Below are 17620 nucleotides of genomic sequence, written 5' to 3'. Positions count from 1 at the left end.
GGCATTGTACGGATACCGCTATTATTAATATGTAGCTAGCAGGGTTACCTGACGTATTTGAAGTTAGCCGAAGTGTCATGTGACATGTGAAGTAAGTTAACATGTGTTATGGCTTTTTAAAGAAACCGTGGATTAAAGTTTGGCCCAAAGACTACTAAAAATCATTTACAGGCTGAAATGATCCTTCAAAATGTGACCTTGAATGTAGTGAAATGCCAAAACCCACGATGAATGATCCGTTTAGCATTTGTATCTGCATGAAAACAGTGAATACACATTACTTCCATTTCCTTTCTGTGACCCTGAAGGTACCTTTACACCCGCAAGATCGATGTGACCGTCTCCTCTGCCCAGTGCCTCCACAAGTTGGCCTCTGAGTTTGGGGTGAAGCGGCTGATGCAGGACACCGGCAGGCTCTTCACTGTGCTCCTCCCAGAGGACCCCACCTTCCACACCCAGATCTCTCTTTACAACTACTCTCTCCAGACCAGGGACCTGCAGCTCCAGGAGAACTGTCTCCAGTTCCTTGCCTGGAACGTAGAGGCTCTGATCAAATCCCCAGCCTGGAGTGAGGTCTCAATAGACTTTCTGACGGACTTTTTGCAGCGTTCTGACCTCGTTGTACCAGATGAGGGATTCCTCCTGCAAGCGCTGGAGCATTGGATTACTGAGAAAATGCAATCTACTGACAACAAGAGCCAGGCAGCCCTGTTAACTCTTATCCGCTTCCCAATGATCCCCGCTGAGAAACTGTATGACCTGCAATTCACATCAGTGCTCTACAAGAAATACAAGAAGCTCTATCATGGCAGCATTCTCAGAGGCTTCCAATTCAACACAGTGCCCTTTGACATCCTAAAGAAGCACAAAGGCAGAACGGATGAAGAAGTGCATGATTACTATCCCAGGATTTACACTGCCGAGCCATGGAGCATCACCATTAATTCAACCAACAAAGAGCCTACACCTACACGCCAAGATTTTCGATACCAATACATGGCATCCAGAGGATATCCATATTATTACCAAACTCAAGCACCTCGCTATAGCAGGAGCAAGTCATTCACCACCCCAAATCACAATAGTGTGATATTCCAGACCAAAGACACCAACCCAATCACATGGTCAGCCAACATATTTATGAACCAACAAGAATGTTACTCATGTACTTCCTTTCCCACTGCCAGTCTCTCTCTCCAAAGTCGCCTCCTCCCAAATCAGACCAACATTGTTCGCTACAGCAACCGACTGCTCCTAACATGTGATGGCAAGTTCTTGTCTCATGTCTTAGATTTCAAGAACAACATGGCCCAGGTCCCTACTAACAGCAGTGTGTCCCTGACATACCCTTGTCCTGAAGGCCAGTATGGATTTACCTTTGTGGTGAGACCAGAGTATATCGAATAGCACTGCCAGGGACAATTGCCAAAATGCTCTTAGCAAGGTGATGATGTAAATCAAAATATTCTGCTCCGTCGCTATAGAAGTCAATTACTCATTTATACATTTTGCTATATATACCATCTGTACACACACACACACACTCTACTGTTCAAAAGAATGGGGTCACTTAGAAATGTCCTTTGTCAATTAAAATAACATCAAATTTTTTTGAAAAACAGTGTAGACATTGTTAATGTTGTAAATGACTATTGTAGCTGGAACCAGCAGATTATTATAGAATATCTACATAGGCCCATTATCAGTAACCATCACTCCTGTGTTCTAGTGGAACATTGTGTTTGCTAATCCTAGTTTGTCCCATACAACAAAGGTTGAAAAATGTGTTATGGACAGACAAATCTCAGTTTGAGGTGTTCGGATCACAAAGAACATTGAAAAGATGCTGGAGGAGTGCTTGACACCTTCTGACAAGTAAGGTTAGAGGCAATGTGATGGTCTGGCGGTGCTTTGGTGGTGGTAATGTGGGGGATTTGTACAGGATAAAGGGGATCTTGACAAAGGAAGACTATCACTCCATTTTGCAATGCCAAGTCACCCCCTGTGGATGTTGAATGATTGAAGCCATCTTCCCCCTACAACAGGACAATGACCCAAGGCACAGCTCCAATCCAAACAATGCAATAATTATTTAGGGAAGAAGCAGTACAGCACCAGCACAGCTTACCGAGCTTTTCTGGGAGCAGCTTGACTGTTTGGTAGGTAAGAAGTGCTATCAAGCCAATCCAACTTGTGGGAGGTGCTTCAGGAAGCATGGGGTGAAATCTCTTCAGATTACCTTGCAGATCTTTGCCATTCTTGTTGCTAATTTGAACAGAAGGGTTAAAATTAAGAGACCACTGCAAATTGAACGCTTCTGTTACTCACTCAAAACTTTCCTTTTCAAAGTTTTTAGAAAGGAAGGAAAAAGGTGCAGTGGTCTCTTAATTTATTCCCGGAGCTGTATATAAATATATATATAAATCCTTCTTTATCAACATACATATGTTTTTTGTGTTTTTGAAAAAAAAATACAGTTATTTTGGGATTATGTGATTGATTTACTGATATTAAACAACAACAACCAAAGCTTATATGTGTGCTTGCACTTTAATAAAAGCATTTACACTTACAGGAAAGTGGATAATTGTTTTCATTGACTACTGTCCTTTGTGATGGCAATTTCTAAAGTCCAAATAGTTCTATGAAAACGGTAGGTAAGACAGGAGAAATCAATTGCGCAATAAACGGTTTTAATTTCACTTGCAAGGAGAAAGTATACAGGTTACAAGGTAACAGTGGATAGTCTCTGAATAAAAACAGGCAATCGACAGTATTTAAAGACAGGAAAGGGGTGTGACAAATCCTGGACATTCCAGATCAATCAAGACACATTCCCTTTGTTCCATCACACAAGTCAAATGCTATCTTCCCCCACCTTATCCTTCCTGCCATAATGTTTACTGTAGTGTTTACCCAAAGCTTCACAGAAAGGACAGCTCTCCTTCCCGCCATAAATACCTTCTTCAACTTTAAGGGTTCCAACCCAACCCGAACAGACAATAGATACCCTGGTGAGTTAAAACAGATAAGGAGATAAAGAGTAACCCTTTCATCAGCTGATACCAGTCAATGATGCCCCCTAAGCAAATGCCAGATCCCCCACATTCCTCTACCTATCTAAACAGTGGGACTCAGTCCTTTAATCAGTGAGAATACATTGTATAAAGAAATTTCCACAACACCTTACATGCACTAATTCCTTTTAGATGCCTGGAATGAAATGATGTAGCCCATGAGATTGGCTTTGTGTTTCCTATTATAAAGTTGGTCATGGTCTTTGCGTAAGTTGTACATTTTAAAGAAAAGGAAGTGTACAACTATAGCTTGAATATAGCAAGAACAGTATAGCAAGAAGCGTATTACTATAGCAAGAATGCCAAGCTTGCCAACTGTTATCTAGTTAGTGCCTAAGGCTAAACCTAGACAGCTAACTGTCCAGTGCCACTAGCCTAGGACATGTACGAATAATGTTTGTGTGCTTAGTTGTTGTTACAACCACTTAAGTTGGCAAAGAAATTAAAGTAGTGGATTTTGTATTTGGCAAATAATTTGTTGTGATAATTAAAAACCTGTTTAAAACCATTATACAAACAAAATGTTACTGATACGCTGATCTGAAAGTCAAGGCATGTAGTTTACTAGGAAAGAGCCCGTCGGGTCTGCATCATCACGCATACAAAAATATTGACACAGAAAAGCTGTCACAGCCGTGTATATCAGCGTGGTCTAATCTTTCTAGATAACGTCATCACATTTCCTGGTCCAATCAGTAGTACAGAGAGGATAAATTAATCCCTTCTGAACTAGTGTAGAACTGAAACAAGGTGAGATCTGTACTTTTCTCTCTGGAACTTTCTTCAACCAACCCTGAGGCAAGTAGACACTGGTCAGCCCATATCACTGAAGATCATCCACTAACACTACAGTATGTCAACTTTACATCCTACTGATCATTACCAATAAATATCTCAGATTGTCTCTAATTATACATTAGCATTGACATTTAATGTCTATTGTGCATACAGTCCATTCATGGGTCATGTCATAGGAAGTTCCTGACTTAAGAAGGTAATTCTACCAGTGATTTGACCAAAGCACCAGATAATACTACCTGGCAAAGATGCCACAATGCTCCCAATACACATCCAAAAATGCTGGATTGTGCCTTTTTGTAATCTTTACATAGATGTTTTAAATTGCTGCATGGTATAGTTATGGAAATATGTGATTTGCATATCAATGTTAATTTAGCAAAAGAAAATCAAAATGTATCACTTCTTAGAAGTATAAAAAAAGGAATAGAAACTATAACATGCCTTAATTTAACATTCACGCATTTGAGTTTCTCTTTGTCAATTGCTTGATTATAATTCCTCTGCCTCTGAGCCGCAGACCCGTTTTTACTAGTGATAGTAACCAGTGAGACTAACTGTGTGCTCCATAAATCTAAACTTAAATATTAGGACATTATCAGTTCCTCGTCTGGGTCCCATGCAGGCAGCTGAAAGGGGTAGACCCGATCATCTGTAAGAGTATGTTAGGCCTGTGGTACTGGTGTTTACTCCAAGGTGGGGTAAAGATAAATTAACTCTGTGAGGTGTTTGCTCCACGGTGGGGTAAAGATAAATTAACTCTGTGAGGTGTTTACTCCAAGGTGGGGTAAGATCATTTAGTATTTATGAGATCTGTACTAACCTTGAGTCCTAACTATAAAAAGCTCAAACCTCTGCGTCTAGGCGGACATGGCCTGAGTGCTGGGAAGTTGGCTTAGAGCCAGTCAGGAGAGGAACAGACTGATAAGGAATAATGAGTTACAGCTGGGAAAGACCCACACCTTGGAGAGCACCAGACCACAAATAATTAACCGAAGAGTAATGAAGAGACACCAGTTGTATCAAACAAACGTTTACATGCATGCTGCCACCGAATGACTGTGCTGGAGCTGAGTTAGTGAAATACCCAATCATACTCAGAATGCAGAAATCGCAAACTGCAGTTGCACAGTAATGTTGCACACTACTGTTAATTAAGCATGTTCATGCTTTATAAGATAATATGATAAAGGATAAACATCTCAAATGAACAGTGGTAGTTATCTATAATTTCCTTCTTATCCTGTAATGTGATTTTAGTTTTTTTAACTGGTGAAAATGCCAATGCGTGGAATCAATTCTCTATGGCTGCTGTTGCTTCTCCATGCCCCTGGACTGGACTCTACAACATGGAATCTATTCAGTGAGTTTTATTTAGGCCGATTTGTGTTGTATTGTCTAAACAACTGTCATTGTTGTGCAATGGGCCATGAGCATATTTGCCAAGAAAATACACACATACCCAGAGTTGTATTTGTTGTAATGATTCTGGTAGTGGTAGACATATAGGAAACATATACACAATAGGAAGAGGCTAAATAAAGGAATAAAGTAAGGAGTAAACCCTGACTTTTAGTTACATGAGTTTGCCACAAGGAGGCAGCGGACACAATAACTGATTCACGCCAGTAACTGCATCTGAAATCAACATTCAGCCACATCACACACTAGTCACTTAAAAGCGTTTATATGAGGAATAGATATGTGTTACAAATCTGTAAATTCTGGAGGGAAAAATAGAACATGATTTTGGGGAATTGCAGTCGGTCCGAAAAGACTCAACTATGGCTTTTTATACATAACATTGTAGTATATCGTATATTTCTGCACCTAATTATTCTTACTTCTCCTATCCAAGGATCAGGATCAATCTGGCTGGATGACTTGGACTGCAAAGGAACTGAGAGGTCCTTGACTGACTGTTCTTTCAAAGGCTGGGGATTGACAGACTGTTCCCACAGAGAGGATGCAGGGGTGGTTTGTGGGACAGGTACACTGCCGCACCTCACTGAGGATCTCAAACACATGTTCCCCTATTCCATGCCTTTTCTTTCTTTCTATCCATCTCAAAAGTTCATACACCTATTCAAAAATGTGTTCACATTGGTGAAAGATCTGAAGGTCTTTTGTCTGCAATGGTCGCCCTGATTTCCACTGATGTTTTGAGAAGATGAGTTGAAGGGATTGCAGTTGTTGAAGAATTCACCTTGGGTGTCAGGAGGCCAGTCTGACCAAGGCTCTACCACAGATCTATCTAACACTAATACTCAGGGAGAAACAGATTTAAAAAAAGAAATAGACACAACATTATTTTCCTTTTAAACAAAAGGGCCAATTCATGAATTAATGATTTAAAGACCCGGCCCCGGATAAGCGGAAGATGATGGATGGATGGATGGAATGATTTAAAGATGCATTCTAGTATCATATCACATAATTGTATGTGATAATTATTTATTCATTTATTTTTACAGGACATAACATATGGTATCATATCAAATGAGATATGTGTAAAAACAGAGTGCATTTTTATATAATTCTCTACACTGAAGCTAAAATACACTATATAAGCCATAAACAGGTGCTGGTTTTGATTGACCTTGTCATGGCTTTGAGGGCGGAACAAGGAGGAGCAGGAGAACGGCGTAAAGGCCACAGTCTTTTAATATGTTTACAAAGCGTGACCCAGCTCTTTTGGCATACAGAGACAATTACACACAAAGACAGGGGGAGCAGAGGGAACATATATACTGGGGGGAATGATGAGGATGAGGAACAGGTGCGCTAAACGGGACACAGGTGAAATGCATAATGAGATGGACGGTGGTGTCAGAAAGCCGGTGACGTCGAATGCTGGAGCCCGTCCGCTGCAGGGGGAGGTGAAGCAGCAGAGGGCGCAGTTGTCACAGACCTGTACTGCTAACCTGCCCTCTGATGCCTGATGGATAATTTTTAGAACAGTGGGTGATAATAATTATACATTCAACAAAAAACACTAAGCCATTAATATTTCTACTAATTCTGTACAGTCTTAATCATCCTCATTTCTTCCTCATACTGTACAGGCACAGATGTGACCAGTAACACAGTTCATAACCTGGACCACAGTCTAGGCCTGTCAGATGACCTGGGTGAGCTGTTTGACCGCGGAGACAACTGTGACTTCCACATCGTTGTCCGCAGCCCCACAGGGAACAGAGACGGGGAGGGAAAGTTGGAGGTGGAGGATATAGCAGGAGAAAGTCATTCACCACACCAAATCACAATAGTGTGATATTCCAGACCAAAGGCACCAACCCAATTATATGGTCAGCCAACATATTTATGAACCAACAAGAATGTTACTCATGTACTTCCTTTCCCACTGCCAGTCTCTCTCTCCAAAGTCGCCTCCTCCCAAATCAGACCAACATTGTTCGCTACAGCAACCGACTGCTCCTAACATGTGATGGCAAGTTCTTGTCACATGTTTTAGATTTCAAGAACAACATGGCCCAGGTCCCTACTAACAGCAGTGTGTCCCTGACCTACCCTTGTCCTAAAGGCCAGTATGGATTTAACTTTGTGGTGTTAGAAATTGGCGGTTTCATTTAGTGTTGAAATAATATAGAATCAAGAAAATTGCAGCACAGATGTCATTTGGTGAACGTTCCATATTCTTATCAATGTAATGTCGGTTAGGGTGTGTCTACCTAGCAAAGATCAGGTTTCCAAGACAGTAACTCCCATGCCAAATGGTCAATGCAAACATTCCTGTGGTTATCAGAGCACAACCTACAGAGAGATAGTCTAAACAGAGATGTTTCTGTTGTTCTCATTATCTAGGCACATTCACCTACAATGAAACGTACATATTGTAATTGTTAATGCTCAGATTCCACAGTGGTGAGACCAGAATACATCGAATAGCACTGCCAGGCACAATTGTTTAGACCAAGTTCTTGATTAGTCTTCAATTAGTCAGTGTTTTATCTTTTCAGGTTGGGATATTGGCATCAAACTTAAACAAAGTCAAGTTTTTACTTGCTCACTTAGTCATTTCACAATAAACTAAACTTGCAGATTCGATTTCACTACCCCATTTCTTCGCTGGCGTTAAATATGAGGGTTTCATCATGAAATATTCTTCCCTTTTCACTTATATGTATATACAGTGCCCTCCACTAATATTTGTTAATACCCCATTGGTAATAATGAGCAAAAACAAAAAAACGAAATAAGAAACTAGCTCAACAGTTTAAAATGCCTATTTCCACAATCAGGGCAATAATTAAGAAGTTTAAAGTGACTGGGGATGCTAACAATTGGCCTGGAAGAGGGAATGGGTCTATATACTGTAGATCCCACACACTGTGAGGACGATGGTTTGAGTGGCCAAAGAATCTCCAAGGATCACAGATCCAGAATTGCAGACATTATTTGGGACTTGATGTCAGAAAGTCTTCAAAACTACGATCAGACACCACCTACATAACCACACGTTGTTTGGGAGGATTGCCATAAAAGGTTATTTGCTGTCATCAAACAACAATCTCGAGCAACTACTTATTTCCAAATGTTACTGGAACAATTACTGGGACCGAGTTCTATGGTCAGATGAGATCATAATAGAGCTTTTTGGAAACAAACACCTGAGATGGGTTTGGTAATATCAAACATAAAACCAAATTTACCCCGTTAAACAAAATCAGGTTTTGGCTCATTCCTTTAGTGATTTCAGAGTAAACGAAACTTTGAGAATCCAGTTGCAAAATGCACACTTGATGACATAGCACATCCACGTACCCCTGTTGTTATATAAGCAGTGTAGTTTCACAGAGATTTTACAAGAACCAACGGACACACAGCCAGACACCAATTGGTAAGACATTTGAGAATCAGTGTGTCAATATCAATTGAAACACCTAGAGCTACATTACCTTTAGCTTTTTGCGATGCATGTAACAGTATGTCAGTGTGTTTGCTATGATATGATATAGGATGATAAAAACGTGTTTTTATTACACTAAATGTTAGTGTGCACATCTATCCTCATGAATGAAATATGTAAGATAAACACAATTCTATTTTCAGTTTTCTTGGTTTATCATCGCCTATACCTGAACGACTACTTCTATTTATGATTATATTACTCAAATACACTACCGTTCAAAAGTTTGGGGTCACTTAGAAACAAAAATTTTGTATAGTAGGGTATATCATGGAGTACAGGTAGTTATATAAACTTTTCTTTGTCATTACTCAAACCAATTATGTTCAACAGGGTCCAGATTTAAGTTGTAGAAGCTTAAACAAATTGTGTAATATATTAATAATTTCAGTAGCAGGTGCAAAACAAATACATATAAGAGAAAAATATGTTTATATAAAAATAAATGTTTGATTTTACTTAAGTTGAATCTGAATTGCATTAAAAATATATAAAAATGTCAAAATACCAACCTGCATTAGAGCATTCCTCGAAATATTTAATTTTAAACTTAATGGAACTGAGCAAAAGTCAATGTCACATTGTAAGCCATTAGCAAAATTTCACTAACATCAAGTTCAACTACAATAAATTGCAGTAACAACTACTATAAGGTTTACAGTGCAATCATCAGTTAAGTAAATTGTTTCTTACTCCCTCTAACATGATTCAAACTAGTAAATCTGATTTTGCTCCAGAATAAATGAATATGCATGCAACAAAATCGTGTTGAGAGGAGAAACAAAACACATTTGTGTAAATCACACATAATATATTTTCGTGAATCTTACAGCCCACCTTTTCCTGTATTTTCAGGGTATGTTCAAATGAATTTTCTGTTATATGAATTACTGGTACTTACATTTGGTATGATTACTCAATACAATACAGAAGTCTTTATTCTGTTGCTCATCTGTCCATTTCCCAAGCTGACTGGTGAAAATGCTGATGCGTGGAATAACTTCTCTATGGCTGCTGTTGCTTCTCCATGCCCCTGGACTGGACTCTACAACATGGAATCTATTCAGTGAGTTTTATTTTGCGTGGTTTGTACTCCAATAATCATTATAATGCCATGGGCCATAACCATTCGGCATAAACAGACCTGGGACCATTCTAGGTTCAGTTGGCACAATACAATACATTATGATGAGTCATGTTATGTTGTAGCTGACAATGTTGTAGGATCACTGATATGATTTAAGGTTTACAGTAGACATTCCCATTGATCTATAAATGTCTGTTAATGTAATGCTTTCTTTAAGTTCCTGATTAAAAAGGTGATTCATGCTTTGACCTGTACTTGTAAATACAAACCCGATTCAAAAAAAGTTGGGACACTGTATAATTGTGGATAAAAACAGAATGCAATGATTTCAATATTTTATTCAGAATACAACATAGATGACATATCAAATGTTTAAACTCAGAAAATGTATCACTTTAAGGGAAAAATAAGTTGATTTTAAATTTCATGGCATCAACACATCTCAAAAAAGTTGGGACAAGGCCATGTTTTACTGTGTGGTATCCCCTCTTCTTTTTATAAAGAAGATGATAATAACTTCAAACTTTTTGCAATTTTTCTCTGAGAAACTCCTTTCTGATATTGCTCCACTATTTTTCGCTGCAGCATTGGGGGAATTGGTGATCCTCTGCCCATCTTGACTTCTGAGAGACACTGCCACTCTGAGAGGCTCTTTTTATACCCAATCATGTTGCCAATTGACATAATAAGCTGCAAATTGGTCCTCCAGCTGTTCCTTATCTCTACATTTAACTTTTCCGGCCTCTTATTGCTACCTGTCCCAACTTTTTTGGAATATGTAGCTCTCATGAAATCCAAAATGAGCCAATATTTGGCATGACATTACAAAATGACTCACTTTCAACATTCGATATGTTATCTATATTCTATTGTGAATTAAATATATGTTTATGAGATTTGTAAATTATTCCATTCCTTTTTTACTCACAATTTGTACAGTGTCCCAACTTTTTTGGAATCGGGTTGTATAAATGTCAACAAACAGGATAAACTGCATGACTTTTGTAATTTGAGGCTTGTAGGTCATTTTACAGACTAATTTGTAATAACCTGCCCTCTCTGCGGGCACAGGTAAGTCCTCAACAGAGCCGCCACAGGAGGGCAAGGTGAGGCTGGTGGGGGGTAACCAGGAGTCAGAGGGTCGAGTGGAGGTGTACCATGAGGGAAAATGGGGGACCATCTGTGATGACGGCTGGGACCTGGCCGAGGCTCAGGTGGTGTGTCGTCAGCTGAAGTTCCCTGGTGCCATATCTGCTGTCACTGGAGGGACGTATGGAGAGGGTGAGTGTTCTACAAGGGTCACGTTCATTAGGCACCAAATGGAAGAACAGGTTGAAACAGTAAGAGACAACCTGGATCATATCTACAAAGAAAGAACATTGTCCAAAACTGAGTTAAATTGGGAAGTTCTTTATGTACTTGCTTTTTTCTGTTTCTGTTGGGTTAGGATAACAGATAAACCTAATAAAAAAGCTCTGTACTTCAAGAATCAGCCATCAGGTGGCAGTGAAGAAATAGAAGTCAGGCCACTAACTGAATGCCATATAAACCCTCAGTTATAACGTACTGTAGCCCTAAGCCAGTAGTCGGCATCACCAATTCAACAAGAATTCACATATACGTTGAATTTTTACAAACTGTTAAAACTATTACCTATTAAATATCATATGTCACCATATGGTCGTGTTTCAATGTCAAGGTATGAAACCTGTGTTACTCCTAAATACAGTCTCTTTTTGGTCTTAGTTTTGCTAAATTACTAGTGTACACTTTATTATTTGTTGTTATTATTATTAATTTCCTGCCCCTTGACAATCTATGCCTGCTAAAACAAGCCTGTGGCTGAATCTAATATCCTACCCTGGCCCTTAAGCACATATGTAGCTAAGAGATAATGGATAGGTGTTTGAAATGTTGTTAAATAAGCAGTGATTTCCAGATTGTCCAGGAGCACCAGTAAAAACAAACTAACCTAGCTGGCTTGTCCTGTAGTCTTTAATTTCCTTCTCGCCATAAACTGTCCATGCTACAGAATTAGGGATTTTACAGTTCGTGCTCATCCCGTGTGATTTACAGCCTGTCTCTAGTCTGAAAATGTTGAGCAATAAACATATTCTTAGAAAGAGGAGGTGCCAGTATAATGGATCATTAGGAAATACTGTATAACTGTATGGAGATCACATAACTGCTGTAACCAACTCCTAGTGGTCGTCACTTATTAGTCGCATGTTTATTTCATATGGATCAAACCATTTCTGTAGTTACAGGACATTTTTATAATCTGCTTTTAGCCCTGTAAAGAAAACAATAAAACACTTAAATGTGAGGATAAGTATGTTGGCCAAGCGAGCAGATAAATACAATTGTAAAAAAATAATAATAATCTAACCTTTAATGTTACACAATAATATACTGTAAGTATTAAGCATGTCTATGCACACCATTCTTCTTCCTCCTTGTTCATCCACTCATTTGTAAATTCAAGGATCGGGATCAATCTGGTTGGATGACATGGACTGCAAAGGAACTGAGAAGTCCCTGTCCAGCTGTTCTTTCAAAGGCTGGGCTTTGACAGACTGTTCCCACAAAGAGGATGCAGGGGTTGTTTGTAAGAGAGGTACACTGCTGCACTTTTCCCTTATTCCTTGTCTCTTCTTTCCCTGTATCCTTCCCGAAAGTCCCTAAGTCCCCCGCTCAAAACATAACATTTTCCAATTTAAATAAAAGTGCAATAAATTAATTGATGAAACTACAATATACACTATCAACCCAGCATATTTCTGCTAGTTATGTACAGTCCTAATCATGTGTTCCTGGTACATTACAGGCACTAATGTGACCGATGACTCGGTTCATAACCTGGACCACCGTCTAGGAATGTCAGATGACCTGGGTGAGCTGTTTGACCGCGGAGACAACTGTGACTTCCACATCGTTGTCCGCAGCCCCACAGGGAAAAGAGACGGGGAGGGAAAGTTGGAGGTGGAGGAAAGGAACATCTGCACCCACAAAATGATCCTCTCTCTCTATACACGCTACAACACTACAAATGGCTCCAATAACTTCTCCATAGATGTAGGCCAAGAGTGTACCCCCCATATCACCAGCTTTTTCAGGTACTAGTCAATGATCCTGAACACAACACCAAATAACCACTGATTTATTCCTTCGCTTTAACATGTCTGGTGTTGATTCATGTTTAAATTAACTATATATGGACAAAGAAAATGGCTGTATTGCGCCGTCTGAGAGGTCTGCTGTGAACACTCCCACTCACTATTAACTTAAGCTGACTCAACAATGGTCTGACCCTCTACAGACAAGAAACAAGCAGATTATTCCATATCCAGAGTATATTATTTCTTAGTCACCACCACAAAATTACAAATACACAAACATTTAAATGTGTATTTTCAGTGGGTCTACAAAAACAAGAGAAACATGTCAAATGGAAATACAGGTATTATATTCAGAATGTGCATCAACCACTAAGTTGCATGTGGTCTATGTATACGATAAACATATTCACACAGATGTCAGGCAAATTTCTGTTTCCAGTCCAAACCTTAAGCTAATAAAATAAACACATACCTTTTTCTTGATAATATTTCACCAAAGAAAGTGCAGACACTAAATGTAATGACACGAATGAGGAAGCAGGCAGTTTGCATCACCCCAGTCCGTTAACTGTGGTTGTACTGTTAGAAACATACAGGGCATTATTTACTTTAAATTCAAGATTCTAAGTAGCTCACTAGTTTGTAGCTCGAAACATTTGGTCATGGCAATTGTATATGAAACAGGTGGATACTTACAGACATATACACTTATGTCCGAAAATATTTACTGACACAATTTTCATAATTTTGGCTCTGAACGCCATCACAATGCATTTGAATCCAAACAACCAAGATGCAACTGAAGTGCAGACATTCAGCTTTAACTCAAGTTGTTAAACAAAAACATTGTATGAAACGTTTAGGAATTGCAACCATTTTCATACAGTCCCCTTTATACAGAGTTCAGGGGCTCAAATGTAATCGGACAAATAAACGCATTCATAAATAAAATGTTCATTTTTAATACTTTGTCAAGAATCCCTTGCAGGCAATGACTGCTTGAGTGTCTGGAATGCATGGACATCACCAAACGCTGGGTTTCCTTCTTTGTGATGCTTTGCCAGGCCTTTATTGCAGTTGTCATCAGTTATTTTTTGTTCGAGGGTCTTTCTGCCTTAAGTTTTGTCTTCAGCAAGTGAAATGTATGTTTGATTGGGTTGAGATCAGGTGATTGACACAGCCATTGCTGAATACTCCACTTCTTTGGCTTAAAAACTCCAGGGTTGCTTTCGCAGTATGTTTTGGGTCATTGTCCATCTGTAAAGTGAAGCGCCGTCCAATCAGCTTTGCCGAAATTGGCTGAATCTGAGCAGACAGTATATCCCTACACACTTCAGAATTCCTCTGGCGGCTTCTGTCTTCTGCCACATTACCAAAAACACTAGTGACCCTGTGCCATTGAAAGCAATGCATGCCCATGCCATCACACTGCCTACACCGTGTTTTACAGATGATGTGGTATGCTTTGGCTCATGAGCCGTTCCAAGCCTTCTCCACACTTTTTTCTTTCCATAATTCTGGTACAGGTTGATCTTTGTCATCTGTCCAAAGAATGCTGTTCCAGAACTGGGATGGCTTTTTTAGATGTTTTTTTGGCAAAGTCTAATCTGGCCTTACTGTTCTTGAGGTTTATGAATGGTTTGCACTTTGTGTTGAACCCTCTGTATTTGGTCTTGTGAAGTCTTCCCTTCATTGTAGACTTGGATAATGATATGTCTACCTCCTGGAGAGGGTTCTTCACTTGGTTGGATGTTGTGAAGGGGGTTTCCTTTACCTTGGAAAGGATCCTACGATCATCCACCACTGTTGTCTTCCGTGGACATCAAGGACTTTTTGTGTTGCAGAGCTCACCAGGGTGCTCATTTGTTCTCAGAATGTCTGTTGAACTGTTGATTTGGCCATTCCTAATGTTCCCGCTATCTCTCTGATGTTTGTTGTTTTTTGCAGCCTAAGGATAGCCTGTTTCACTTGCATTGAGAGCTCTTTTGATCACATGTTGTGGGTCCACAGCAACAGCTTCCAAAAAACAGCTTTTTTACCTTTTGATGAAGAAATAACGAAGGAATAGCCCACACCTGTGTATGAAACAGCTTTTGATTCTATTGTCCAATTACTTTTGGTCCCTTAAAAAAGAGGGGGCTACAAATTAAAGAGCTGTAATTCCTAAACCCTTCCTCCAATCTGAATTTTAATACCCTCAAATTAAAGCTGAAAGACTGCACTTTAAGCCTGTATTCATTATCTAACTACAACTTAAATATATTATGCTAAACAGCCAAAATAACAAAACCTGTGTCAGTGTCCAACTGTTTCCGGAGCTAACTGTACATAATTTATGCATCTTTAGGGCACCTCAGCTATCCTGGTAAACCAACATTGTGAGTACAAGTTGATTTGCATAATGTTCTTTTTCTAAATTGATAGGTACCTTTACACCCGCAAGATCGATGTGACCGTCTCCTCTGCCCAGTGCCTCCACAAGTTGGCCTCTGAGTTTGGGGTGAAGCGGCTGATGCAGGACACCGGCAGGCTCTTCACTGTGCTCCTCCCAGAGGACCCCACCTTCCACACCCAGATCTCTCTTTACAACTACGCTCTCCAGACCAGGGACCTGCAGCTCCAGGAGAACTGTCTCCAGTACCTTGCCTGGAACGCAGAGGCTCTGATCAAATCCCCAGCCTGGAGTGAGGTCTCAATAGACTTTCTGACGGACTTTTTGCAGCGTTCTGACCTCGTTGTACCAGATGAGGGATTCCTCCTGCAAGCGCTGGAGCATTGGATGACTGAGAAAATTAAATCTACTGACAACAACAGCCAGGCAGCCCTGTTACGCCACATTCGCTTCCCAATGATCCCAACTGAGAAGCTCTATGACCTGCAGTTCAACTCTGAACTCTTCAAAAGCCACGAGGAGCTCTATCGTGGCAGCATTCTCAGGGGCTTCCAATTCAACACTGTACCCTTTGACATCCTGAAGAAGCACAAAGGCAGTAAGGATGAAGAGCATGATTACCAACCCAGGATCTACACTGCTGAGCCCTGGAGCGTTACCATAAATTCAACCTACAAAGCAACAACCGGACAAAAAATTATTGAAGACTTTGAAAAACGTTTAGTTGAATTCAACCAAAACCAACAGGCTCAGTACTCTAGGGGTTATAGATATTCCTCCAACCCTCCACCTCCCCCATTTGGCAGCTATGGCAGCAGGTCCAAGTCTGTGATCACACAAAATCACAATAGTGTGATATTCCGGACCAAAGGCACCAACCCAATCACATGGTCAGCAGGTGTCTACATGTGCAAACAAGAATGTTCCAGTTGTAATTCCTTTCCCACCGCTAGCTTCTCTCTCAGAAGCAGTATCAGTCAAGATCAGACAAAAAGTGTTCGCTACAGCAACCGACTACTCCTAACATGCAACGGTAAGTATGTCTTTCACGTCCAGGACTTCAAGAACCACATGGCTCAGGTCCCTACTAACAGCAGTGTGTCCCAGACCTACCCTTGTCCAGAAGGCCAGTATGGATTTACCTTTGTGGTGAGACCAGAGTACATTGGATAACACTATTAGGCACAGATGCCAAAATGCTTTAAACACACTTAACACTCAAACTAATAATGCTGCACCTTTGTATTTTTGTAAAATGTGCCAATAAACTTTTGCTTAAAGCATAGTAATATCTACCACTGCTTGAAATAAGTATTATTTTAAAAAACTCTCAAATGTATGCATTATTGATATGCTCTATGTAACACATTTTAATGTACAGGAATGTGGATTTTGTTCTACTACAAGACGTTGGTTGAGCTTCCCTGCAAATAAATAACTTTCCTCAAAAAGCTCATATGACCCTGACACTTACTCATTCACAAGATCACAGGATAACATTTCACTCTGGCCACATACCTACACTGGTTTACAGATGTAAACGTGTACCCTTTGAAATTTGCCCCAAAATTGCCTTGTTAAATCTTAATTCATTAGCGTGGAGTATTGTTTTAAATGTGCCATATGTATTTTTTATGTACTACTAGCATAAATAGAGGCACAAATGACGAAAAAATATCTGCAGTTAATGTTTTGAGCTAATGATTCAAACATTTATGCCGGACCGCATAAATGGAGCCGGCCTAGAAGAGTGAATGTCTCTTACTGACTGAGTGCCTAAGTGATGGACTACCCCTTGTTAAACAGCGTAGTGGTTAGAGATGCGGACTATGGAACTACAGATCCCGCGTTTGCCTCCCTTCACTTTCAAAGCATATTATGCCTCGGGATTTGTTCAGGACAGACAAAATCTTTGCTAGTTACAACCTTCAGTAGCCATGTAATAGGAAGCCTAAAATAAAGGTTCTGGTGGATGATTAGGATTTGTTCAGGATAGACAAACACTACGCTGGCTACACGATTCTCACATCTTTTTGCTTTATGAAAATTCAGTTATCATCACCTATATTGATAGATATTTATCAATGTCATTCACAATTGGCTAATCAGCTGTTAAAAAGGCCAATGGCTAAATAAGATTTGTTCAGGATAGACAAAAACTTCACTGGGTACAACCTTCAGTAGCTACATTATGGGAAGCCTAAAATGAAACTGTTT

At 39.8% G+C, this 17620-nt stretch overlaps 1 protein-coding gene across 1 annotated transcript in view; it reads left to right on the top strand.

Annotated features, from left to right (window-relative positions):
- The window catches only part of LOC109616271, a 44835-nt gene extending 28147 nt beyond the window's left edge, over positions 1 to 16688 (top strand). Inside the window, exons 12-19 of the mRNA XM_034294965.1 lie at positions 309 to 1406; positions 6984 to 7117; positions 7351 to 7423; positions 9780 to 9871; positions 10964 to 11173; positions 12378 to 12509; positions 12720 to 13008; positions 15436 to 16688. Coding sequence (XP_034150856.1) covers positions 309 to 1406; positions 6984 to 7117; positions 7351 to 7423; positions 9780 to 9871; positions 10964 to 11173; positions 12378 to 12509; positions 12720 to 13008; positions 15436 to 16576 — 3169 coding nt within the window. The 3' untranslated portion in view covers positions 16577 to 16688. The remainder of the gene's footprint in view (positions 1 to 308; positions 1407 to 6983; positions 7118 to 7350; positions 7424 to 9779; positions 9872 to 10963; positions 11174 to 12377; positions 12510 to 12719; positions 13009 to 15435) is intronic.
- Positions 16689 to 17620: the final 932 nt, after the last annotated feature.

This window comes from Esox lucius, chromosome 11, assembly GCF_011004845.1.
Source record: "Esox lucius isolate fEsoLuc1 chromosome 11, fEsoLuc1.pri, whole genome shotgun sequence".
Lineage (NCBI taxonomy): Eukaryota > Metazoa > Chordata > Actinopteri > Esociformes > Esocidae > Esox > Esox lucius.
Note: the sequence above shows the minus strand (reverse complement) of the source record. Positions and strands in the feature narration are given on the sequence as shown.